This window comes from Olea europaea, chromosome 5 (assembly GCF_002742605.1).
Source record: "Olea europaea var. sylvestris chromosome 5, O_europaea_v1, whole genome shotgun sequence".
Taxonomy (NCBI): Eukaryota; Viridiplantae; Streptophyta; class Magnoliopsida; order Lamiales; family Oleaceae; genus Olea; species Olea europaea.
In genome coordinates this window covers 9,490,995-9,517,947 of record NC_036241.1, presented here as the reverse complement: position 1 = coordinate 9,517,947, position 26,953 = coordinate 9,490,995, and the positions used below count along the sequence as shown (strand labels likewise).

Below are 26,953 nucleotides of genomic sequence, written 5' to 3'. Positions count from 1 at the left end.
TTCATCATTATATAATTTTCCCAAACTATCTTTGCTCAAGCATTAAAATAGAAATCTAGGGTTTACTAAAAATAACATTGCTAACCTTGATTGAATGGAAATTTAAAGAATCAAGAAACTAGAACTCCAACTCATATTCCTATCTCATAAATCTGAAAATTTTAACCATAGGTTAACACCCTAGAAATTCAACATAAATCATTCTTTTATCACTTGAAACAAATAAATAGATTAAATTCAAGCTTGAAGAGATCCAAACGTACCCTTTTTTTCTTCCCTTTCTTCTTTCTCCTTTTCTTCTTCTTTCCCTCCCCCCCCCCCCCCCCCCTCCATTTGGTGGAATGGGAAATCAATTTCCAGGTTTTTTTAAATTTTATTTTATTTTTATTTTTTGCCAATAGAAACAAATTTTATCCACAATTGTAACAAATTTTATCCCTCTAATTGAGAATTTTCAAGAAAAGCAAATCCAAACGAACACCAAAAGATAAAAAATTTCTACATTTTCCAGATGGAAAATTATAACAATTAAACATATTTAATTGATAATTCCCAATAAAACAAGTTCTAGGCAATTCAATTCTCTGAAATTCGTTTTCTTTCCACCCAAATTCTATTTTTGCAATCAAACGGACACTTAATTTGAAATGTGGATGGTTCTTCTCATTATATTGAATAATCATCTTTTGATTACCTTATAGAACACTAATTACCATGATATTTTGTGCACCGGTAATGGATGCATAATTGGAAAAATACGTCATTAATATCAAGTCATATCCCGAGCGTCGGGGAGAGATGGCAAGACTACTATCAGTATGTCTGAGAAGATTGCATTTGTGTTCTTTCTTGCACTGTGCTGGCATCTGCATCATGCTGTCTTATGCGCTTGAAGAATGTTCGATAAGATTCCAAGAAGGAATCTTTATTCACTTTTTGGAATACTTAGCGTAATTGTTATTCTTTCCTGTAAATTGTAGTTGCCACAATGATAGGCTAACATGGTGTGACAGGTCCATATGTGCAACAAGCTTGCAAGTAGGCATGTGCGAGTTGGGCTTGCTGAGCCCAGTGCAGTTCCACGTTGCGACATATGTGAAAATGCACCTGGTATGCAGGTTCATTTCTATTCCTTCCAAGTATTTGAAAGGTTGGAACTCGTTCTGAAATACATTTATTACTGGACCCTCTTATGTAGCTTTCTTTTATTGTGAGATCGATGGAAGTTCCCTTTGTCTCCAATGTGATATGATAGTCCATGTTGGTGGTAAAAGAACTCATGGAAGATATCTCCTGTTAAGGCAGAGGGTTGAGGTTTGTAGTTGTTTAGAGAACACTAACTCATTTTTGTGAAGTCATGCAAGGCCTCATACTTTGTTCTATGGTTTGCTTCCATAGTTTCCAGGGGATAAATCTATCCGCTTAGATGAGCCAGGATCACAACAAGGTGATCTGGGTGAAGCTAAGAGGGACTCTATTCAGCAGTCTAATTTTAAAGGGAAAGAAAATCAACAAAATCACATGGTATCTTCGATTTCAATTCTGGATAATAACAATAGCCGTGATGGGAAAATGGAGAATAAGCTGATTGATCTCAATGCCAGACCTCAACGGATGCATGGACAAGCTCCAAATAACCAGGTATTTTCTTTTTCTATAATCCTCATCTCTTGAAATCTATATTTATGATGTAGGGGCAGAGCTCTGAATAACCATGTACCTTGTTTTTACGATCTTTCTTTCTAAATAACCACATTTCCGATGTAGCGGATAAATAATTTGGAAAGTTTATTCCTGGTTTTGATTTCAAAGGAACAAGTGGATACTTTGATTGGCAATCATCATGAAGGTGCAAGTTTGGTTCCAGATGGATACTTCGAAAGTACTGAGAAGCGATGAAGGTATGGCATATGGATATTGATTGTTGATATTTCAGATTGTTAGTAAGCTGCTTTACGAAAGCTAAAAGAAGAAGAAGTGTAGAATGTAATACTTTTAGAGCTTTGTTCTCGTTGTTGAAAGATATAGCTTCTCTTCTCATTCCTACATATTACTCACGACCACACTATCTTGCTCGGTATGAGGGTGTTGTATATGCAAGGCCATATGCATGCAATTTTTTATTTAAGTTTGAACTCTGCTGATCCTTCCAAATTTTGGACTTTTGTTTGTGATCTACATGTCGATATCATTTTATCTTTTACATTCTCTTGTTGAGGATAGATTATTACTTCTCTTTTATCTCATATTTTAAATTGATGGAAATTGCAGTGCAAGTCCCCAATCTATGGAACTTGTATGAAAATTGGTCCTGAACGTTTAATTTTTTTCATTAAATCCTTGTTCTTTCAAGTTTAATGCACATCAATCCAGAGTAGGCGGTTTTAGTCCAAATTTTTTTTTTAAAAAAAAGATTGTTATACTCTTCTTTATAATTAGAATGAGATAAACAGGGAAAGGGAAGGAAATGAAAATAAAAAAGCAAAGTAAAGTTAAAAAACCAAATTCCCTACAAATCCCCACCTATCCCTGCCCCGCAGGGGTGAGAATGGCCAAAAACCAGAGTGGGTGGGTGGTGTTGTAAAAACCAGACTGGACTGGCCAGTTCAGCCCTCATTAGTAAGAATGGTATGTACGAAAGCCAGTGGAAAAATCAGTCAACTGGCTGGTCCAACTGGAAACTGGTGAACCGGCCGTGGCTTTACTGGTTTCTCAGTTTGTCTTTTCTGAAGAAAAAAGATGTCAAATAGACTGGAGATGGAGGACGATGAGCAAGCAGTGACTGCTACTTTTTACTGTGAAGAGAGAAATGGAAGGGGTGAAGAGATTAAGGGGAACAGACAAGTATTGAGAAGATAGTAAAGCAGCCATTAAAGTTCTAAGCCTTCAGATTGGGATTGGGTTTGAATGAGAGGAGAGATGTATGTGGCACGGACACTCAACTAGGGTAGCGTGTTGGTGTCGGATGTCGACACTCCTCGGACATTCTACCATGAACATTTTTTCATTTTTATTAATATTATATATTTTTAACTCAAAGTTATTAATAAATAACAAATAGGTACTCACCTTTAAAAGATTTCAACAAGAAAAAATAATAACTAAGTATAAATCTAAATTTATACTATAAAAATTAAGAATTTTAAAGAATTTAATCAACGCGTCAACAATGTGTGTTGTCAGTACTTTTTTCGAAAATCGCGTATTAACATGTCCGACACAACGTACTTGTCGTGTCGGTGCATCATAGGATGCAAGCATATCCACAACACAACACATTAGCCTCCGATAAACACACTAACTACAAAATAACTAAGGTGCTTAATATGATAAGCTGGTATGACAACTACCATGGTTGAAAATTACCTATCAAATCCTCTAACCTAAACCTTTTACCTTTTCTGGATGACCGGCCAGTTTAATAAACTTTGAGGGGATGGGGTTGCCAAAATCTACAGGGAGACAGGTGCTGGGGTAGGGGATAATTTGTTTATTTTTATTTTTTGATTTCTTTTCTTTTCTTTCTATTCCCATTTTTATTTATTTTTAATAAAATTAACGAGTTTACCCTTTCTATCTCTCACAACAATACTCCACATACCTTGCATGTGACATTTAAATGGTGAAGCGGATGATTTCTGTCTGTTGGGGACCAAGGTGGACCTATTTGCACAAATTTAAAAGGTTGAGGGATCTCCGCTGCAATTTCCCCTTAAATCGTTGGCACCTGACCTTTTCCTGTAGACGACGATCGTGGTTAACACTGTTTAGTCAGGCAACATTACAGGATAAATTTGGTAACGAAATAAAGAAGGGTAAGGCATAAGCATGCCTTATTGTTGTTCATATATCTAAGGAGTTCATCTATTTGATGATGCGATTCAAATATTGTTATCTCCCTAAATGGATCCCCAGAAACATGAGATTGAAATTTTAGGCTTTTTGTCTTAAAACTGATATGCCTTGGCAGTGCACTCCATCTTGAGCTGGATATTGCATCCCCAGCTTGGTTGGAGTGTTTTTGATATGGTAGGCTTCATCTATCACAAGATGCTCTTTCCCGGGCTCATGGATTTTGTTCTTGATTGCTTTGACATTTGATGACATAAAAGATTTGGTTATCTTGTTTTGCCATCAATTTAGTTGGTAATGAATTGATTGATGTTTTAGATCTATATCTCGAATACCTTGAATGAGAACTATCCAGAAAAAGTTAAAAATCAAACTAAATTATTTGTTTTACTTTGACAAATGTTTGAAAATGTTAAGGGTTTATTTGTTATTTTCTTTATTTTCTTTCAAGGTATCTATTTAATCCACCTTCTGCTATATTTGAAATATTCTCCTATGGCATGCAATTGTGTTAAACTTTCACTGGCTGATCTATCTATCTATCTGTCTCCTCTCCTTTTCTGTATCAGCAGGAGTTTGACATATATTATTTTAGGCATTTTACATTGCTTAAACTTCGATTATCGATAGTGCTTGATTTATTTGTATTGTCTGTATGTGGTTCAGATTTTATTTATTTATTTTTTCCTTCCTTGCTGGATATGTAGTTTCACAGATGGCATTAAACAACTAGGAAAATGAACCCACCATTCTGCTTTACATGTAATAAAAATACAAATTTTCAGATAAATGTTTCTTTTTAAAATTTTATATTCCTAGTTCGTGCAACCTTCATAAATGAATAAAGAAATGATTACTTTTTGTGGTGTGGTGTGGTGTAGTGTGGTGTGGAGGTGGATCAATACTCAATAGTTTATAAGGGCAATTGCATTTGCAGACGTAGAGAACATAGATAGGAAATTCTTCTCATATAGCCTTTATTATGTATATCGAGATCCTAAAACATCTAAATTGTAAAGTTTGTCAGCCTTATTGCTTCTGGCACGTGCATTTGATTTTCACCTCAGTGCAGATATAGGCCACTTCTCTCATGCATTCTGTAGCTGCATCTTTCTACAGGAGATGGCAGCTTGGATTGAAGCTATTGCTTGTACTGGTCCTATCACTGTGTAGAATAGATGGTTTCAAATGGTTATGCTAAATATGTTTGTTTAGTATGCATACGCTGATTTTCATTTCTACACTTCTTGGTTGAGAATACAATTACAAGCTCATCTTGCATTAACTGTTGTTTCAAGCAATCGCCTTAATGATACTGTAGTTACTGAAATCAAGTTGCTTGATTTATACATCTACTAAGTGAAAGACTTGGTGCACTGAAATTTGGTTAGAATAACCGGCATAGAGTTCTTTAAACGAAAATTTCAACTTTCCAAATGATTTTTAGTTTTTATGCGCATATAAAACACATTAGGTTGGTGTCGAATGTTGATTGATATTTTGCTGATAGGACTCGAAATTTTTAACTTTTTTTACTTCAAATGTCCTAATCTCCTCTCTTTTCCTGGAAATCCTTGCAGTTATAGACACCTTGAGGGGAGAGGATTTAGGGCCGGATGGGATATGACGAGCAGCAAGTCTACAACATCTAACCATAGTGTTTTCCCAAGGGAGAAATATTTTGCTGCCTCCAGTGAATAAATTTGATAGAGTATAGTGAGATGTAGATAATCTCTTGTAAATTAGATCTTTGGAAAGCGAGAAGCATTGCATAAAAATGCACAGAAAATCAGTTATTATTTTTTGTTATTAATCTGTTGCTAGGTGTGTAATTATGCATATTCTGTGACCAAACTAGGAGTCCTGAATCTTGCTTGCTTTCTTTCATTTGGTTTGCTTCGCAGGAATGGCTACATGGCCAATCTTTTCTCATTCTCTTACTAAATTCTTCTGGTTGTCGTTCTTGGTTATTTTAGGCTAAAGTCGATTTAAATACGTGTTTGGGTAAGATTCATAGTGTTGATGTCATTGACAAGCTGCTTCTGTCTTAACTATCAATCACTCCCAGAGTAATATGTGGTAGCCGTTAGTGCCTTCCTTTCATCCAATCACGAGCCTGCAATGATTACCCAATGTAAGTTAATCATTGTTTGATGCCATAGCTATAGTCTATGGATGTCATGGTGGTTTGCATGACCATCAATGACCAATCAAAGGACCAAAATTTGGGAAGTGGCACACGTTTCTAGGCCAACATTGTAGCTAAAATGGCACAGAGTGGGCAGGTGGCATGGTCTTTCGGCCTATGAATGGGGACAAATGATCCCCTCCACATATCGAACTCAATGTATTCTCTTCAATACATTTCAAACTTCAATCAATAAAATTTATGTTTCAATTTTTCCAAATTCCAGCAATCAATTAACTAAATTTCATTTGAGTTGGTTTAAATTTGTTAAGTCATTTTTAGTCATCAACAAATAGCGAGTTAAATTTACTTTTCAAGAAAATTTTTAGGGAAAATTGTAGTAGTGGTTCAAAATCTTTTCAAATTTTGTGGATTTTATTCTAACCTTCATTTTGTGCTAGCGAAGATTTTTAATTTTTCATAAATATGCATTTGAGGTCCAAATTGACCGTTAGTTTACTAGAAAAGTCAAAATTTGACCAATTAGGACCAAATTAAGAAGGGTATAATGGTACTTTTTATTTTCTTAAATATTAACAATTAAAATAAAAACAAAAGGAAAGTAAACTAACAACCTACCCGAAACTCTTCCTCTCGGTCATCTCCTTCATCTCTTCGCTGGAAAACATCAAGACAACGTCACCACAACCAGCTACCTCTACCATCACTTTATTACATGTAGTCACATTGTAACTAATTATTTGCTGTTTGAAAATCAATTTTTCACCTTCTCAACCCTTTTCCCCTTTCATCTTCTTCTCTCAATCTCACTATCCAAGAAACCCATTTCATTTTTAGTAATCAACTTAAAAAATTCCCTTTTTTAGATCCTATTTTCGCTTAAAGAATCCTTTTTCTGAACCCATTTTAATCCAAATTGAGCATCATGTTGGATCGATTCTTGAGCCTCTGCTGTAGGTGGCAAATCCAGATGCTTATGCGTAATGCGAAGCTGACGCTGTTTCGTGGGAAATCTGGGTGCTGGAAAATTTCGTTCGCCGGAGAAGGACCTGGATGAGATTCAAGAAACATTTTCATAGATTTGTAGGCGGCTTGAGCCATGCCGTTTGCTGGAAGAGGCAACGGCTGCTCAAAGATAGCAAAAATATAGTTTATCGACTGATGTTTCGGAAAATGGTAGTAATAAGGAAGATATTGAAGGATGAAGATGATAGAATCGAAGAATTTAAACTGTTTTTTGTTATGGGTTTGAAGAGTGGGATGAGGTGGTGTTGGTGGTGTTAAGATCCGGTGGTTTCTCCGGCATTATGTGTGTGGTGGCCATGGTGGGGCCGACAATGCCAACGGTTTGTGTTTTTTTATTTTTATATATATTTTTTATTTAGGCGTAGGGTACACTGAGTGGGTGGTTTGGTGTAGGGGGTTTGGGTAGATTTCTTTTATTTAATTTTTTATGTAAAAATATGTAAAGTTATCATTTTGTCCTTTTATAATTAATAAAAATTGGTGTCAAAGTCAATTCTTTGGTCAACTAACGGTCAAACCATCCATTTGGACCTCAGATGCATATTTATGAAAGGTTAGAGACCTTCGCTGGTACAAGATGAAGGTTATGGTAAAATCCGCAAAAATTGAAAAGGTTCGGAATCGCTGCTGCAATTATTAAATTTTTTTTTATTGGGGCTACTTTTTCGGTTAAAAAATTACTTATTTTGACTAATGCGGTGTTTTCTTTTGAAGTGATTAATTTATTTTTAGTGTTTATTTACAGAGGAATTATCTGTTTCTTAATTCACTTATTATTTACAAGTAAACTTACCAGTAAATTTTCTAGGTCTACACGAGTTTGGTATCATGCAGTTCATTTTATTTACTACATTGCAGGTTGGGAAGATTATGCATTTTTTATTACAGCCTAAGGATCATAGTATTGATAGCAACTTCGTAGTCAGATGGGAACAAAATTAGGAAATGACGCGGAAACTCTACATTTGCTCTAGTTTCAATAAGATAACTATACTTTAATTTGATTTCAATCAAATAATTACATATTAATTTGATTTCAATTAAGGTAACTTTGCTCAATTTACTAATGATAATTGATGACGTTACAATCATTAAATTATGATTATTACACGTAACTATTAGTTGCATACATGAATTACGTACACCTTATTGAAATAAATGACGGATGACCATCATTTATTGATTACTTTATTATCAATTTTCGTCAGTCTAAGAAATGGAATTACACGACTGAAATTCAATTAAAGTGTAGAACCAATCAAACAAAACTAAAGTATAATTACTTGAGTGAATATAGTGAAATTATGGTTATTGCGAACGAAATTTACCCATTAAAAGTTGTCGATTTGGTTGAACTTTGAAAATGAGTAATTTTGCATAACATGTTTAGTGTGTTATTATGATGAATTCGAGGATTAAACAAGATTAAAAACCAAAGATTGTGAGATGTTTCATGATTGTTCTACGATTCTATCCATTATTTACCAAGTATACTCCAATCGTCTTCTACTAAAATGTGAGTCCACGGGAAGGGGCCAGGTTGAGTTTGAAAGCTTTTGATGACTCCAGTTCATATTTTCCCTCCCACAATAGGTAATTCTAAATTTTAGAAATCGAATTGCTTAGAATTTATTTATTTATTATTTATTTTTTTATTGTTGACTTGCTCATAATTTTCGTATCGATCTATGATGGATCATATATAATATTTCTTGCGTCCCATAAAAGTCAATTTGCTTCCATTTTTACACATATTAGGAAAAATACAATTAATATAGTTGGAAATATAATTTTTACTTATATTTTTCCCTTATACCCATACATTAAATAATTGTTTAAAAATGAACAATTTATATTTGTTAATAATAAGATACATTAAATAAGGACATATTAGTAAATTAAGAAATCAACTATAATTTCAACAAAAAAGCTTATAATTTGGTGCAAATGAAAAAGAAAAGCAAGCATATATTTGTAGGACAGAATTTTCACGACATAATAATTAAGCATATAGTGTGTACTTCCTAAAATTGATTTTCATTTATTCAGATAACGATTCCTTATCAAAGAGGACTCTCATTTTTAGATGTTGTTGGCATCTATGATTTACTCTATTGTAAATCTTTACTATTTCGAAATCTAGTATGGTTATTACAAAAAACAACCAACTTGACTACATTGGGTGAGAGTGAACCACCTGATGAGGTGATGACTTCTCATTCGACGATCGCTCCGCGTAGAATGGTGCAATCGTCCCACCGAAATTTTTCTCCTATAATAGATTTCCAACCACACTTCCCATTGTAGGAAAGTCAAGAAAGTTGACCTAATGATAGTAAAGTAGGCAATTAAATACTCAGTGAATTGATTATGTAACTAAGACCATTACAGCCAGAGTTAAAGTGAGAATAAATCTTTTTGAGCTGGGCTAATATATAAAAAAAATAAAAAAAAATCATATTAATACTTTGTTTCTATTGAATAATTTTCCATTTCTACACACACACACACACACACACATATATATATATATATATATATATATATTTTGATTGGGCAGGCATTTATAGCCCAATGACTCACTCGAATTTGTCCTTCACAACGGTGATAAGATAGTACAATATCCTTTATGGTAAATTTGCGTGGAAGACCTAATGATTTGGGCACTATCTCGAATAGAAGCTCAATGAAATAGACAGAATAAAGAACCCAAAAGCTAAATCTTGGACCATTACAAAGGCATTGAAATTTGAAGTTTTGAACAGATGTTTTTTGACACCCGAGCCACAAGTAGAAAATTTTTATACCACCATGATATACACTAACTAGTTTCATTAGCACAAAGTTTATCAAGTGGATAAAAGTACATATAATGAAACAAAAATAGGTTCCATCTCCATCATGTTCCTCTCTTCATGATCACATTCTTTTTTCATACATAGACTTAAATGTATTGAGCTTAGTAGACATAGCCCTTGACAAACATTCCTTTCTTGGCTTCATCGGATTCGCCCTCACCAGTGTACTTCCCAAGCTGAGCAAGGGAGTTGGCCTTGGCCCGGACAAGCAGAACATCTTGTGCTGCCTTAATGTTCTCGGGGCGTCCTCCCCATGTCTTCAAGCACGTGTTCTGGAGCGCCCGAGCATAGGAGAATGATACGTGCCATGGGTTGGGAGCTTGGTTCATGGCATTCAAGTTCAAGGTTGCTTCCACTTCAGATTGCCCACCAGACAAGAACTGCTCAAATCAAACAATTGTCTTTCAGTATATGCACAAGGTCACAAGAACAGATAAATTACTTGGAGGGTAACTTAGTGTCAAATAAGTAATTCACTCATTTTCAACTTCAATCAACAAAAATCAACTCATTTCAACACTTATTTACTTATACGTAGACTTTTAAGCTTAGCCAAAAATGCTTAAGTTTCCATAATGAATCTTTGTCTAATTCGTCTAGTGCACGTAAGCCTATTTGTATAATAGCCCTGATAACATCTCTTTGTCCGATTCCATTGCAATTTCCTGATTCTATCTTGTTTCATAATTTCTTTAGTCATTGAAGGAAAACTATGGATATTAGATTTAAGTATGATACTTGCCATGATTCCAGGGACAGCCGGGGGGATTCTCCTATGAAGGAGCTTGAGAGTGTAATCAGCAACTTGCTCAGGGGTTGCCTTATCCTTGCATTCAGCTCCAGGAGTAACCATGCTCGGCTTGAGTAGAATGCCCTCAAACAGAACATTGTTCTCAGCCAAGTAGAAGAAAACCTCGGCCCAAACCTTTTGGGCAACCTCAAAAGTCCTGTCTATGCCATGTTCACCATCAAGCAAGATTTCTGGCTCGACAATTGGAACCAACCCGCTATCCTGATTTATAAATGAATATTAATTCTAGCATTTTTTGCACTAGACAGTATTTGAGAAAGAAAAATAAGCTAAAATCTTGTTTATACAAGTATCTAATCAAATTGAATACCTGAGCAATGGCAGCATATCGAGCCAGGCCCCAGGCAGCCTCTTTCACGGCCAAGGCAGATGGACCGTTTGGAATGCTCACAACAGTACGCCTACAAGATGAAGCATAGGTAGATATCAGTATAGGCATGCCAAATTTAGGACAAGAAAATTGTAACAATGTTGTTAAGAACAAGGAAATGGTTTCATAAAATCATTAGCCAGGCATACCATTTGGCGAAACGAGCACCCTGTTGGTAGTAAGCAGCAGTTCGGGAAGCAAGGCCATCAAGTCCTTGGCACCAGGACTCATCATTTGAACCAGCAAGGGGAACCAAACCCTGTTTCAATCCAAATTAGAGTATAATTATCATTAAATGTGAAGCCCCAAAGAATTTTTCTTGTCTCTAATAGTTTAAATCATTATACAAGATGAAGGAAAACCGTTAATGAGTTTCTTTCGTCTAAGCACAAATTTGTGCGTTACCTTGTCAACTTTGATGCCGGGGACAATGTTTTGCTCGACTAGGACATCAACCATCTTTTTGCCATCGGTGGTGGATTGGTAGAGAGTCTCTTCAAAGAGGATAGCACCGGAGATGTACTGGCCGAGGCCAGGGGCTGTCACAAGGAGGGTACGGTACGCTTGGCGATTGGCCTCAGTGTTCTCAAGCCCAATTGAAGCAAGACGCTTTCCACAGGTAGCATTTGATTCATCCATGGCCAGAATTCCACGGCCAGGTGATGCAACAGTTTTCTGCATTATTTATTCTCCATTGTTAAATCCATTTACAGAGAGTAGCAGTAGTAAAGAACTCGTCCTAAGGTGTAAAATGGGTCGCATTACGAGGATGCTTCCCAACCTGGCCTGGAGAGGAGCCCTTACGAGACCCGACCCAACCACTTTTACACCTCTAAACTCACCCCTCTTTAGATGCATAGTGTGACCAAAATCTGTGCAATATGCAGGATCTTTGTTATCAACTAGTACAAATTGACGCTTTTACAAACTTTGTTGAGGATAAAATCGTTCAGAACATATATTAGATCACATGTTACGGATTATTAGTGGGTGTTAATAATCTTAATCCTACACAAGTTAATAGCTGTGAGGGCCTGAGCATCCAGAGAAGGAGCCATGGCAGCCTTAACTTAACCAAGCCTGTTCGCTTTACATCTGTAAACTCATCCCTCTTTCTTTGAATTAGTATGCTTTGGTGTGTTCAAACTCATTTAGTTTGTGCTCAATGCATGATTATCGTTATCAACTAATACATAATCGAATCTCTTATAAACACGGCTCGAGATAATTCCATCAAGTTGTAGAGCTTAATTATTTTCACCGTGTGGAATTTGTGCACTGGTCGACGTGGAAGGGGGCAGGAAGCCCTCATCTCGATGTGCAGGGGTAGAGCCTCTGGACCAAATTTCATTAAAGATAGTTTAAGAATTTTAGACTTATAATTTCGATATTTCCTAATTTCTTTTATAAAAGGGAGTCATTATTATAATTTTATATCGTTATAAAAAAAGAGATGTTACAAAAACTAAGGTGTGCAATATTTTCTTATAAACTTCTTTTTATCATAATGAATTACCATAACGGCATAAAGGTATATAGTAGAACATTGAGGCGAATCTCTATAAATCTTGTGTATCTATATATTTTTTTTCAAGATTTTATTGCTCTTGATGGTATAGAATTAAGGTTTCTAAATCTCAACAAATTCAGCTTATTTCCTGCACGTATCGATTGAAATCTTTTTAAAAAGAGGAAAAAATATGGGCCGAAGAATGAATGCTTTTTGTTTATTACTTTATATTTGATGCTACTTACCATATTATTACTGCATGTTTATAACAAGTTGTGCACAAACTAACATCTACACTCATACAAACTGAACACAACGAGCTAACATTGAAAGCAATTAGACGAGTACCGCGGTCTTAACGAGCTCATCTGCATAGGACGATGCCCGGATTGTGAGTGAAGATGGTACATTCGGGTGGCACCGGACGACGGAGACGGAGGGCTGGCGAAGGGACTGCCCCTTAACAAACTCAGCCTTGTCAAGAACAGGAGATGACTTAAGGAGGGATGCTGAGGCCATTGCTATATTTTGCTGCTAAAGTTTGACGCACCAATGGCAATATACCAACAACCCTTTTAACACACAAATCTTATCTCTTTGTTTCTTTCTCTCTTTGCCTCAAATACCTTATTCTCACTACTGAATTTATTGTTGAGTGTATTGTGTTATACCAAAAGATGTCTGATTTGAGGCTGTCATGCACTGGCCAATGGGTGATTGTCACATGGCAGGATGTACAAGTGATTGAAATTGATGGGATGACTCCCACCTGGTAAAAAAATGAAAAATGAAAAATGAAAAATGGGATATTGATTTGAAGAAAGGGATGATATTTTTAGGCTAAAGAATCCAAAATAGTGTAATATGAGGCTGTCATAGTTTGTCAATTGTCTGTTTGTTTGATAGTTATTTCATAGTTAACGGCTGTGATTTAGTTACAGGATTTGGTGTGATTGTGTCAACCGAGCACAATTTGCTATGAACAAGTGGCCAAATCATGTCAGCTAACAATCCTTTGGGCCAACAAGAGAGGCATATTTCATCACGTCGTTTCTTTTATAATTGACACTCATTCGTCTGTAACTTACATTTGTTGCGGACATAGGAAGTTATTACAAGTCAAATATTGAATTTCTGGAATCATCTAGTTTGGATTACTCTTGATCAAGTACATCGTTCTTAAATACGAGTAGATGATAAATGTATTTTACACACTTATTCGGAGCATAAAATAGCGATATTTGATAGTTCATTTGATAAAATATATTCTAAATTTTTGTATTTTATATTATATAGGTAAAAGTCAATGGTTGAACGAGGAATTGAAAGAAAGAAGCGAAAATTGATAAAATAATAATAATAAAAAGGTTAATCCAAAGTATGGGAATTAAATTGCGACATTTCAATAGTTGATTTGGACCTTGAAATGAAGATCGAAGATGTTACAAGTTCAATTAGATGCAAATAGAAGTTAAATCACCGAAATTGTAAGAGAAAATGATTTAAAAGAATCAAGAATCAAATTTGGGGATCAAAACATAAAATGACTGCCCAGTTATAAATTCAGGTGACCGCCCGACTTACGAAATCAAAAACAGTGATTTCAAACTTGACTTGGGTGAATGCCCCATTTCCTACTTGGCAACAGCCCAGCCCAATATTTCGGTTCGTGACATGTTTCCATTTTCATTCCAAATTATGTATGGAAACCACTTTCTTGCATAGTTTTTATCTAATTTCACATCTATAAATACAAAACATGGGCAGCGAATAAAAAAACCGACTCCAACACCTCTCCAACATCTCTCATATACATCTCATTTTCCAATACTCATCAATTATTATCATCAAAGGAGAAAAATTCATAATTTTTGTGAGAGAATTGAATGAGACTTGCAAGAATTCAATCAAGTGAAGATTTAAACTTGATTTTTAGGCAAAGAAGAGAGGGTGCAAGTGAAGATTCATCAAAAAAATTGAAGAGATTCAATATTTTAAGATTCATCTTCATCTTCTCAATTTATTAAAGATTCGGGGTTATGTCTTTTCACTTAATTATGATTTCTTGTAATTTCAATATGTTATGCTAGTTTTATAACCATTGCTATGATATTTTTAGTTTTTAATTAATTATTCTTCTTTAAATTAATTTTATTTGTGGATGTTTATTATTGTTTTTATCATTCTTTTCAATTGCTTGATCACCAATTGAAATTGTTAGTGAGTTTTATTGTTATCGAGAGACAATAGAGTTTAAACACAATATAATAAATATTATAAGGTTCGATACAGGTTAGAGACATACATCTATACTTTATATGGTTTCAATAGATGTTTTAGCACTTGTTAATGTATTTATCATGTTTACATATTTCATCGAGAGATAGAATGGTTACATGAGGGGAACATATTTGATTGCTATCAAGAGAGACTTTTAATTAAATTAGGAACATTGACCAACATGAATGATTTCAAATTGTCAATTTAATTGTTACACTAAAAATGAAATAACAAGGAGAATTCGACATCTTAATAATACTTTCACATATTTGAAAAAAACCTATTAAATTGCTTTCTAGTTCAATTGATAATTTAGATATTAGTATATAAAACTCAAAATCTGTTTTAGCTATTCGATTAAGGTTGCTATTAATTTGAACTCGATCAAATACATAATTCTCGTGGGTTCGACACTCTATTCACTATTTATTACTTGTTTACGATCCCATCCAACTGCAGGTTTTCAAAGGATCAGTAGATTGTAAAATTTCTAAATTTGAATCCTGTTCTACTGAGTTAAAACTTGATTTGTGAATTTATAGGCACTTGAGCACGATTCTTTGCCAAGTCCAATTCAAGTATTAACTTTGTTTTTAAACTAATGAGATCCATGAAAAACATATATTAAAACGAAGTGTAGCAAAATTTTTTAAATTTTTATTCTCTTCTTAGTAAAATTTACCTTAATTTATCAATATGTGGGCTCATTGGTAATGTCAGCTGGATTTAAAATACACAAAGTATATAGGGTTATCTAAAAATCTACTTTTAAAGATTAATTTTCATAATTATTTTAAATTTCATATGTCAAGTGGTAATTAGATTTTAATAATTATAATTAATAAAAATTAATTATAGCTAACAAATGTTTAATACTGTTTCATTTCAAAACCCTATTCATTTTTCCCATCTTCTCTCTCTCTCTCTCTCTCTAGAATTCATGTACCCATAGATCATTTTTCGTAGGCATAAAAACTTTATATATATGTATATTTCTTCTCCATTCTCTCTATCACAAACCAGCACCATAGAAATTGTGGAGCTCACGATATCACCACCTCAACGACGACGTTCTGAATAAACTAGCACGTTGCAAAGTGGCGCTGTGAACGATGCGATGCCGTTATGTAGTGGTGCCTCTGTCTTTGTCTCCAGTAGCAATGTGAGTATGTTCCACAAAAAACTTCTTCACTTAGTTCACCATGTAAGAAGGTTGATTTTACATCTAATTGATAGATTGTCCACTATTTTAAAGCTGCAAGAGAATAATCAACCTGATCGAATCCAATCGAGCTACATGTGCAAAAACTTCAGTATAATCCACCCATGTTCTTGAGCATATCCCTTTGTTACCAATCAAGCCCTGTGTTTATCCACATCTCCATTTTCATTAAGCTTAGTTTTGTAAACCCATTTTACTTCAACCTTCTTTCCTTCAGCAGGTAGTTCAGTCAATTCCCATGTATCATTCTTCTCTATAGCTTCCAACTTTGCATCCATTGCTTTTCTCCATTTTAGACTCTTCACAGCCTCCTTAAATGAGATAGGATCATTGTCTACAAACATAGCTAGATTGCACTGTCTTCTTTCTCAGAAAGACCTTCTAAACTTTCAGAGTCACTCATCCACACAGTTGCCCTTCTAACTTTTCCTTCACTAGAATTAGGTGGATCCTCAACCGACTCATCCAAATCACCCTCCACATCTTCTGTTGTGTTATCATGATGATCAATTTTAGTGTTTCTTCCGACATGTTCTTCATTATTGTCATATGTGGTTGCTTCTTCATCAATTTCTCCCCAGTCAAGATCAGCTATAATATCTCCTTCATGACTCTTGTCCCATTCCCAACTACTTTCTTCTTCAAATATCACATCTTTGCTTATTATTATCTTTTGTGTAACTGGATCATACATCTGTATGCCTTCGACTCCTCACTAACTCCAAGTAGAATACATCTCGTGTTCTTATTATCAAGTTTAGTTCTTTTAGCATCAGGAATATGAACATGTGAAATGCAGCCAAACACCCTGAAATGGTCAATTGATGGTTTGGATCCACTCCAAGCTTCTTCTGGAGTTCAATTTTTCACTACAAGAGTTGGACTTCTATTCAGAACATAGACAGTCCAATTCACTGCTTCAAGCTAGAAAGTTTTAGGAATTTGCTTCTCGAAAAGTATGCTTCAAACCATATTCATAATGTTCAAGTTTTTTCTCTCCTCAACCTCGTTCTATTGAGGAGTATATATAGTTGTCATTAGTCTACGAATATCATTTTCTTTACAAAAATTGATGAATTCATTTGATGTGAATTCTCCTCCTCGATCAATGCAAAGACATCTTAAATGGGAACCAGTTTATTTCATGACACGACTTTTATAGTTCTTGAAAGTGGCAAAGGCTTCTAACTTTTCTACTAAGTTTTGCGGCTAAAATCATCAATAAAAGTAATTAGGTACCTTTTTTCGCTGTTTGAGGCAGGGTTAATTGGTCCACATATATCAGCATGGACCAATTTTAGGATCTGAAAAGCCCTCCATGTGCTCTTCTTTGGAAAGGAATTTCTTCGTTGTTTTCTTTTTAAGCAATCTTTGTACCTTTGAAGGAGCTATAAATTGGGGAAGTCCATTCACCATCATTTTTTGTTGCAGAATTTTTAAGCCAGTGAAGCTTAAATGTCCATATCTACAATGCCAAAGTTGAGCTTGATCTTCTGTAGACAAACATTCTGTTTGATGACATTACCGTCTCCATAATTAAACTTCTCTTAGGATGATAAATTAAGACTTCCCATGTTGTATGAAAATTATAAGTCCATTTTCTTGTAGTTGTCCAACACTGAGCAGATTATTCTTCAATCCAAGGACATAAAATACCTCAGTGATGGTCTACATAATTCCGTTAACCACCATCTGTATATTGTCTTTTCTTATTACAGCCATACTTGAGTTGTCTCCCAACTTCACAGAAGTGCTGAAATTGTCATCTAGCTTGTTGAAAAATTCATTCTTGCCACACATATGGTTGCTGCATCCTGAGTCAAGAAACCAAAATCCTTTTTGCTAGCTTTCTTGATATCCTCATATGCCATTATCAATATTTCTTCTCTGACATCAACATAATGTGCATTCTTTGTCTCCTTACTTGGACATTCATACTGAAAATGTCCAAGCCTGTGGCAATTATAGCACTCAATGGTAGACTTATTAAAGCTTTGTCTACCCCTATCTCGTCCTCTAATTCAACCACGACCTTGTCTTCCTCCTGATTGATCTTCACAAGTAACCTTCAGAGTCCATTCTTCCCTAGCATGGCTAGTCATATGTTGTTCATGTACAAGAAGACTGCTCTGTAGTTCATCAATGGATAAGTTGTCTAGATCATTAGACTCCTCAATAGAGTATACAACATAGTCAAATTTTGTAGACATGGATCTTAGAAATTTTCAATTACCACAACATCAGTCATCTTCTCTCCATGGTTCCTCATCTTGTTTGCTATAGTAAGAGTTCTAGCAAAGTATTCATTCACAGATTCTCCTACTTTCGCGGTGAGCACCTCAAATTCCTTTCGAAGAACTTGTAGTTGTATACACTGGACTCTTGCTGTCCCCTGATACTTCTGCTTCAAAGAATCCCAAAGGCTCTTTGTTGTATCCTTGTTCAAAATTGTTTCTAGAACTGATCTAGCAATGGCTTGGAATAAATAATTCTTAGCCTTCAAATATTTTAGTTTGGCATCTTCAATTACCTTCCTTTGTTCTTCAGTGGGTTGTGCTTCTCTAGCTATAGGAGTCCCATGGTCTATCAAGCTTCAATATTCCTTAGAACGAAGGAAATTCTCCATAAGCATACACTAGTGATCGTAGTGTCCATTGAGCTTTGGAATTGCTGGTCGGACAAAACTACTTTCAGTTGCCATTTCGTTGCTGCTACGCACTTAGAAGACAAAACTACTTCAGTGGGTTGTGCTTCTCCAGCTGTAGGAATCCCATGTTCTATCAAGCTCCAATATTCCTTAGAACGAAGGAAATTCTCCATGAGCATACACTAGTGATCATAGTGTCCATTGAGCTTTGGAATTGTTGGTTGGACAAAACTACTTTTAGTTGCCATTTCCTTGCTGCTACGCACTTAGAAGACTGCTGCTTCTTAGGTCTTGTTCAGCCCTAGTTAACTTGGCTCTGATGCCAAATGATAAAAGAACTCTATGCAGAAAACAAGAGATTTGGGTGAACAATATGTTTTATTGAATGAAAAAATTGGTTCATAAATAGCCTTATAAAATAACTGAAAGCAGAGAAATGCAGCCCACGTTTAAAAAACCTAAATATGTGTTCAATAACTAGGAAAAGATCAAAATAGCACTTCCCTTAACAATAAGGAAAGCAAAACAGAATAAAAAAACTCATTAATAAACAAAATACCAATAACTTTGACAGAGTGGTGCTCCAAGCGTCTGTGCCGTTGTGTAAAGACATCTTCATTGTTGCTGATTAAATTCCTCGCATTCCTGGCATATCGCCTTCCAATGATAAGGAACAACTTCCATTTCATCATCTTTTAAGCTTTCAAATTCAGGCTGTATCATTGCGTTAAGCAAAAGAAATGGAGGAAAGATTAGACCAATTTTTTGATTTTCCATCAGCTTAGGTGCATTTTCCCTCTTACTAGAATCTAGGATGCCAATAATAGACCCAACGCCAGATGTCACACTCAAGATAATTCCATTGGGCATTTGGTGAGTGACTTGCAGAAAATCCCAACTTCTTGTTATGTGCAAATTGGGAATTTGAACAAGAACTACAAGAACGACTACAAGCAAGCATGAATCTTGGATCGATGTTTACCATGCGCTCCTTTGCTAGAAGTCACATGGTTCATTAATTTGTTTCATTTCTAAAAGATTCATCGTTGGTGAAAATGAGGCATATTCAAAAGATTTGTCTGAATCAGTAATGGAGTTCTCTGATTAAGTAGTGGCTAGTTTGAATAGGGGCTAAGACAATTGTAGTCAACTTGCAATGGAAGAAATCAAACTGCCGTTTGCTGAAACAAATTCGACAAGTGTCATTATTCAAACTTTACTAGAATTTAAACTATCATAAACAAAAATGTGTTTTAGACTCGGTAGTTTAATTACCCCACGCATTGAGAAATGACTTCTTGTTCAAAGCTAGGACACACAAGCTAGATTAGATAATTTTTTTTCATTAGTAATTGATTTGGCCAGTTAGTTTTTTGTAACCAAGTTTCTGTGTTTTTTTTAGCAATTATAAAGGACTTCACAACCGTGATCGAGAAATAATTTGATATATTCTGGTTTTCACCAATTAATTAGATAAATTGTGATTGAGAATTAATTTGTGATCAATTAATTAGATAATTTGTGTTCTTGAAATAAGTTCGAACTCATAAAATTTATGATTTGTAACTGAGAAATAAGTTGTGATAAATTAATTTGATAAATTATGATCAAGAAATAACTTGCAACCTATTGAATATGTGTTTTGTTAGAGACCGATTTTGTATAAGCAGTTATGATTTGTGACCATATCTTTGTAAGATGCTATTGTTTGTGACCAAACTTGTGTAATCAGTGACTACTTGTGATTCTGTATTTATTTTGACTGTTTGTGATTATGTTTGTCTTAGTTGTGACTATATGTGATCAAGTTTGTGTTAACAATGACATGCATAATTAGACATCTGTTAACAGTGAAGGTTTTATTTATTTATTATTATTTTTTTTGGTTGATATTTATACAAATCTTGTTGATAAAATGGTGTATTCATTCTCACAAAATTAGCGGACCTCACATAAATTTAAAAAATGTCGACTTATGGTCCCCACCCCTATTGTGAGTAGTGAGTAAGGGAGTTTGTAAAAAAATTTTGTACATGTAGCATGATCCTTGTATTTATTGTGACCAATTGTATCTAAGTTCGTCTTTGTTGTGATTGACTGTGACCAAATTTATCTAACTTTGACTATTTGTGACCAAGTCTCTGTCAATAGTAACATGTATAACCAGACATCCACTAACTGTGAATGTTTGTGACAAAATATGTTTACATTTGAAATTTGTGACCATTTATATGTTAATTGAGACTTATTGTGATCAAATATGTCTTCATTGTGACTATATCTGATTAGGTCTATCTCGATTTTGATTGTTTTGTGTGCATTCCACCTAATATATGAATATTCGACTAAATCATAGATTTTATAAGTCACAATTTATTTCTCAATAAAAAATTATAAAATTAATAAGTCACATAGTATTTTTCGATCATAAATCACAAATTTTATAGATTACAATTTCTTTGTGGTCTTATTTAACGATTACAAGTTATTAGATTAATTGATTACAAGTTATTTTTCGATCACAAATTATCAAATTAATTAATCACCATTTAATAAATTGCGAGTCACGATTACAAACTTAGTCGTAACTTCACATTTTTTCAGGTAACATATCATTTATTAGTCTCAACTATCGATTTTATAGATCACATATTATTTATTGGTTTCAAACATTCAAATAACTGGTCACAAACACTCTTCATCTCCATTCCACCTGACCCTCAACCCCATCCTGAGCTAATGCCACACCACCAAACTGAAACTAAGCAAACCACCACAAACAAAATTATCACTACTATCATCGACGCTGCAACATGAAACAATTGTCACCACCATTTCCTTCGCCACAGTCACCCCCAATCCATTTCATAGTCAATGTTCCTTTTCATTTTCGTCTGCAATTCCACTTTTATTCCATAGTCAAGATATTTGAATCCAGATCTAGGATGAAAAAAATGTTCATTTTTATGATTTTTTTGTCCTAGTAAATCCTAGTAGGGTGTTTGATTTCCTTCTATGGCCATCGTTTTTTCCAGGCTGCTTTCTTATATAAGGAACTACCTTCTCTGTTTAATTTCTAGCTGTTTTTCATGAATTCTTCAACAATTTATTAAGGTTTTATTCATTGCAAATACAGTATATCCCATATAGTATCTCGAACAAACAACGGAAGGGTACATACATCCCGTATGTGCAATCACCTTCAACCACCCCAAAAACCATTTCACCACCAACATCTTCCATCGTTGTCGACCATAGCCATCGAGCTAACCATCTTAGACAAAGGATTTTCAGTTGGTTTTCTTAAGCTGAGATTGTTGACCCCAAAAAGTGCGCCAACAGACCGGTCTCACCCGCGCTTACGTGGGCGAATGTCCAACACGCTAAGACACGTGGACGGTCTAAAACGAGCGGTTCAAAGGGGCGTGGGAGTAGCCCAACGACGCGGGACGGTGACGTTCGGAATCCGACGGGTTGTTTGCAATCCGATTGTACAATAATTATCAACTGATGCTCGTATGTGTATATGTAAAAGTGTGTAAACTCGATTTGTGTATTGCAAGTAAATGAGAGAGAGTTGAGTAAATGTAGTCTTTAGTATTGATTCTTGCATTAGCCTTTGACATTACACAATGGAAGTATTTATAGTGATACATATGAAATGGGAGCCCTTGGATGAAGTGGCACGTGGCATCATCTCTTTAGTTCAAACGTATTTTCTTAGGTATGGGGCTTGACTTGCTAGCTTATGGCGCATTTATTGCTTGCGCAGGTCCTCCATACTAGTGACAAGACTTGACCTTTATACTTGTAACAAACGTTCCATCAGTCATTCGAATAAGATCTCTGAGCAGGCGATCTCTTGGGAGAAGTGACTGTGGAGGAAGCTCCTTGTGGTTAAGAAACTCGTGCGTCAACTTCGGGGCTTCGACCATTTGACAAATACTTCCACCTGAGGATGGGCCTTGGTAGTTGGACTTCGACGAACTCGCATACATCGGATCGAGGAGCCTCGGCGGATGGACCTCGGCTTGAAGCACTTCAAATATAACCCACCTCGACAATATGTGCCACCTTGGCTTGAACGCCACATAGATCAGGATGAGTGGGCCATTGGCCCAGGTGGGTAGGACAGGTGTGACAACACGCAACAATAGTCCCCCAAGTCCAAGTATAATCATTAATGTAATGCGTGGACTTTAATGGAGTAAAAGTTGAAAGAATTTTTTGAACCCCAAATAATAGTCCCCCAAGTCCAAGTGTAGATATTTATATCATGGTTGGAGTTTGAGAAGTGTTGCTGTGGGTAAGCGATGAAGTAGGCGAGGTGTTTGAACTCTGAAGATGAGCCGAGGTGGTTGAGTAGTCGAACCTGCGGGGCTTTGATGCTGAATGGTGAGGAGGAAGCTGAGGTCGTTGAGGAACCGAACCTGCGTGGCTTGATTGCTGAATGGTGAGGAGGAAGCCGAGATGGTTGAGGAACCGAACTTGCGAGGCTTGATTGCTGAATGGCGAAGAGGAAGCCGAGGTGGTTGAGGAACCGAACCTGCGAGGCTTGATTGCTGAATGGCGAAGAGTAAGTCGAGATGGTTGAGGAACAGAACCTACGAGGCTTGATTGCTGAAATGCGAAGAGGAAGCCGAGGTGGTTGAGGAACCGAACCTGCGAGGCTTACCGAGGTCCAATGGTAATGATTGTGAGTTGGCTGCTGTACCAATGATTTGATCTTTTGTGCTTGTTTTCGAGGAAAAGTGGCTGAACCGTTACGACTTCCAAGACGTTGCTGCCGTCGAATTAAAAATGCAATTATGAGGGCAGCTGGCGCTTCTAGAAGCAGACGCGTTGGAGAGGTGCATGGGAGTCACGCATAAATCTGAAGCGTAGGATTTAAAAACCGTTTGAATTCAACGCCTCGGATTGGATCTGAAATGGAGGGCTCGGATGGACTGAGATTTGATCTGACGGCTGGGGTTCATCTTGGACCTTTATAAAAGGCGAGAAAATCCCCATTTTCAGGATTTTTGAACACTTTGCACTCTGAAACTCTCTCAAATCTCCAAATTATCCGGCGTCGAGGTTGACTGTGATATTAAATTCCGGCCAGTCTCCATTTGTGTCGAATTCCCTTAGGTATTGTTTGCATAAAAACCCTTGTTACTGTCTTTATACTGAGAAAATAGAGTCCACTTCGGGTAGGGAGCTTGTTACTGTGGCGTCTTTAGACTACGGGGTCGGTCACGGGGGGATGTCCGAGGTGGATAGGTATGCCATGGCCGAGGAGCCTGTAGATTATACCCAGAAGTGGGGGGCTTCTAGAGTGCCCTCGAATATGACGGGGAAGAGGTTGGGGGAATTTAGGGAGAGGTACAGTGTACCCCATTACATAGAAATGTTAGTCCCCGAGCCGAACGAGTGGGCCTGCTATCCGAGGCCCGGCTGCGTGGCCGTGAGTGAATACCTGTTCAAGACAGGTATGCGTCTTCCTCTGCACCCCTTCTTTAGGGCGGTGCTTAGGAAATTCATGCTGTTGCCGACCCAGGTTCTGCCAATGGGTGGAGCCAGCTGGTCGGCTCGTACTTCCTGTGGAAGGAAGTGTCACTTGGAGAGGACATGCCTCTTCATGTGTTCATGACCCTGTTCCAGCCTCGGGTAATTGGGAAGGAGTCAAGGGGGTGGTACTACCTCACGCCTTGGGGGGCTCACGCACCCTTTGTGGTGGGACTTCCTTCCTCTATCAAGGGGTGAAAGGAGTCCTGATTCTGGGTGCGAGGTAAATGGCAGGCAGTGGAGGGTGACAAAGCCTTGTCATACACAGTGCCGACCCAGTACTACGAAACTCGTGAGTCTCCCGACCTCTGCTTGTCTTTTGAAGTCAGAATATGAATTCGTCTAACTGTTGGGGGTTCCTTTGCAGATAGTAGTACGAGGTTCGAGCTCAGCAGGGAGGAATTTGAGGTGATAGAGGACATTTACAAGAGGCCTCTGAAGCTTTGCCACTTCGATCACCTAATTGATAGGAGCAGATACTTTTTGGACTTCGAACTGATGGCATCCAGAGGTATGAGGCCCCAACACTTTATCCCTTGTTTTTATCCTTATTATTTTTTATACTGATACTGATCTGACCTATTGTGCAGATAAATTCAAGAAGAGGGAGTACCCAGCTTCAGACATGGCCTCTATCCTGAAGGCCACGTCTACTGTGAAGGCGAGGCCCCTGAAGCCTGGGTCCGACGGGGCAAAGGAAGTCCGAGGCAGGGTTGAGCGCCTGTCCAAGGATTGTACTCCCAGGGCTTCGGAGGAGACAACTACTCAGAGGCCAGAGAAGCCTAAGGAGCCTCGGGGCAAGGAGAAAGTCCCTGAGGAGACTAAGAAGAGGAAGCTGGTGCACATCTCCAGCTCAGCTGGCAAGTTTGGGACCTCAGTGTCCCATAGGGCCGAACAGACTGGCGAGCCGAAACTTCTTGCTGCTGCCTCCAAAGCCATCAAAATGCAGATGGTAAGAGAGGTAGAGGCTGAAGAGGCTAGAGCAGAGGCCGCAAGGTGAGCTGCAGAAGATGCTGAGGAAGAGGCAGCAAAGGAGAAGCCGGTTCGGGAGAAGGGGAAGTCTTCGAACTTCCTAGCTGGGAGGGAGGAGGAGCTGGCCCCAGCCTTGGTGGAGGCTCTCCCTAAAGAAATCAGAAGTGCTACCGAGAGCTTTTACAAGTTCTGGACAGAGAGGTGGCAGCTGCATGCCTCGTCTTGTGATGCCACCGACTTGACAAGGGCACTGGTGAGCCAAAGCGCCTGGACCTTTGGCCTCGCGCTCGAATGCAGGGAGGCCTTGAGCGAATTCCAAACAAGGACCCACGCCTCGGAGGGGAAGGCTGCCTCCCTTGCAGAGGAGGTGAAAGCTGCTAAGGTCGAGGTCGAAGAAGCCAAGGCCCAGAAAGTTGAAGAGGCGGCGAAGCTTGAGTTTGCGTTGGCCCAAATTGAGGCCTTAAAGAAGGAAGTGTATGAGTCACAGTGCGAGGTGGCCTCCTTGACGAAGAAGGTGGAGGTCTCCAATGAGCATCAAAAGGTGACTGCTGAGGCTCTTGAGAAGGCGAATCTCTCCTTGGCCGGTGCTCGAGATGCTTATCAATTTCTCGAAGGCCAGGCAAAGTGGTACATGAACGATGCCTTTGTTGCCAGAGAAGAGGCCCGAACTGCAAGGGAGGAGGCGGTCAAGGAATACATCGTCAATTTCCACACCACAGAAGAGTACAAGAGCTTTAGTTCGTACTGGAGGAACTTCGCCTATACCGAAGTGCTGGAGCGGGCAGAGGAGCTGTATTCCAATTTGGACCTGGCTCAACTTAGGTCCGAATTTGTGGATGAGGTACCTCAGACCCCAGCTGAGGAGGTCCAGAGTGATGGAGAAGTTGATGCCGAAGCCCCAAGCGCTGAGGTAGAGGAAACAACTACTGATGCCCAAGTTGCTGAAGCCCCCAGTGCTGAGGCGCCTCCGTCATCTAGCCAGGCATAGACTAGGTTTTACTTTTCAGTAATTCGGATGTAATGGCCAGAGGCCCCCCCTTTGTAACCTTCTTTGAAATATCAATATAATGTCTTTCTTCTTTCATTGTTGCTTTTTGTCTAAGTTTTTATACCTCGTTAAACAAATGAACTGGAACTTGATATAAGCATAAACTAAATAACTTTGTGAGTCTCGGACTGAAATAAATGAACATAACTTGAGTGACTGAGCTGTGCGAACCTCGGACTTAAGCAAATCAACATGACTTAAGGAGATGAACTGTGTGAGCCTCGGACTTAAATAAATGAACATAAGTGAGCCTCGGACTTTAGCGGTTGTGGCTAGGCATGTGCTAGCGCCTCGGAGTTCAAGCGAGGTGGCCAAGAGGTGGGTCCCGAGCCTCTCCTCCGAGGTGACGACGCATCCCAGGCATGTGGATGGTGCAGCCATGTTGAGGCTTCTCCCCTTGACGTTCAGCAAGGCCAAAGGGAGGCATGTGCTAGCGCCTCGGAGTTCAAGCGAGGTGGCCCAGGGGTGGGTCCCAAGCCTCTCCTCCGAGGTGACGACGCATCCCAGACATGGTGGATGGTGCAGCCATGTTGAGGCTTCTCCCCTTGGCGTTCAGCAAGGCCAAAGGGAGGCATGTGCTAGCGCCTCGGAGTTCAAGCGAGGTGGCCCAGGGGTGGGTCCCAAGCCTCTCCTCCGAGGTGACGACGCATCCCAGACATGG

The 26,953-nt window shown here is 37.7% G+C and overlaps 2 protein-coding genes across 3 annotated transcripts; one reads left to right on the top strand and one right to left on the bottom strand.

Annotated features, from left to right (window-relative positions):
* The first annotated feature begins 601 nt into the window (after nucleotides 1–601).
* Nucleotides 602–5,787, top strand: LOC111394572 (B-box zinc finger protein 19-like). Of its 2 annotated transcripts, none has more exons than XM_023020441.1 (6): nucleotides 602–903; nucleotides 1,014–1,110; nucleotides 1,199–1,314; nucleotides 1,399–1,641; nucleotides 1,813–1,901; nucleotides 3,629–3,774. In XM_023020441.1, the coding sequence occupies exons 1-5, from the start codon at nucleotides 799–801 to the stop codon at nucleotides 1,897–1,899; spliced, it is 648 nt and encodes a 215-aa protein (XP_022876209.1). In that variant the 5' UTR covers nucleotides 602–798; the 3' UTR covers nucleotides 1,900–1,901; nucleotides 3,629–3,774. The 2 variants fall into 2 exon arrangements, with proteins under 2 accessions (XP_022876209.1, XP_022876208.1); XM_023020440.1 differs by lacking the exon at nucleotides 3,629–3,774 and adding an exon at nucleotides 5,433–5,787 and having other exon boundaries at nucleotides 605–903.
* A 3,945-nt stretch (nucleotides 5,788–9,732) lies between these two features.
* On the bottom strand, nucleotides 9,733–13,110 carry LOC111394571 (fructose-bisphosphate aldolase 1, chloroplastic). The gene is made up of 6 exons (XM_023020439.1): nucleotides 12,925–13,110; nucleotides 11,472–11,741; nucleotides 11,216–11,325; nucleotides 11,007–11,097; nucleotides 10,628–10,897; nucleotides 9,733–10,265 (listed from the first exon to the last, which is right to left on the bottom strand). The coding sequence occupies exons 1-6, from the start codon at nucleotides 13,093–13,095 to the stop codon at nucleotides 9,987–9,989; spliced, it is 1,191 nt and encodes a 396-aa protein (XP_022876207.1). The 5' UTR covers nucleotides 13,096–13,110; the 3' UTR covers nucleotides 9,733–9,986.
* Nucleotides 13,111–26,953: the final 13,843 nt, after the last annotated feature.

What these genes read in the sequence shown, in the direction of transcription:
- LOC111394571 (XM_023020439.1), bottom strand. Translation starts at nt 13,095, where the DNA reads ATGGCCTCAGCATCCCTCCTTAAGTCATCTCCTGTTCTTGACAAGGCT. An exon ending in CCGGCATCAAAGTTGACAAG is followed by an intron (nt 11,326 to 11,471) that starts GTAACGCACAAA and finishes GGATTGAAACAG; the next exon opens with GGTTTGGTTCCCCTTGCTGG. An exon ending in GATATGCTGCCATTGCTCAG is followed by an intron (nt 10,898 to 11,006) that starts GTATTCAATTTG and finishes TTTATAAATCAG; the next exon opens with GATAGCGGGTTGGTTCCAAT.
- LOC111394572 (XM_023020440.1), top strand. Translation starts at nt 799, where the DNA reads ATGGCAAGACTACTATCAGTATGTCTGAGAAGATTGCATTTGTGTTCT. An exon ending in CATATGTGAAAATGCACCTG is followed by an intron (nt 1,111 to 1,198) that starts GTATGCAGGTTC and finishes CCTCTTATGTAG; the next exon opens with CTTTCTTTTATTGTGAGATC. An exon ending in TGTTAAGGCAGAGGGTTGAG is followed by an intron (nt 1,315 to 1,398) that starts GTTTGTAGTTGT and finishes TTGCTTCCATAG; the next exon opens with TTTCCAGGGGATAAATCTAT.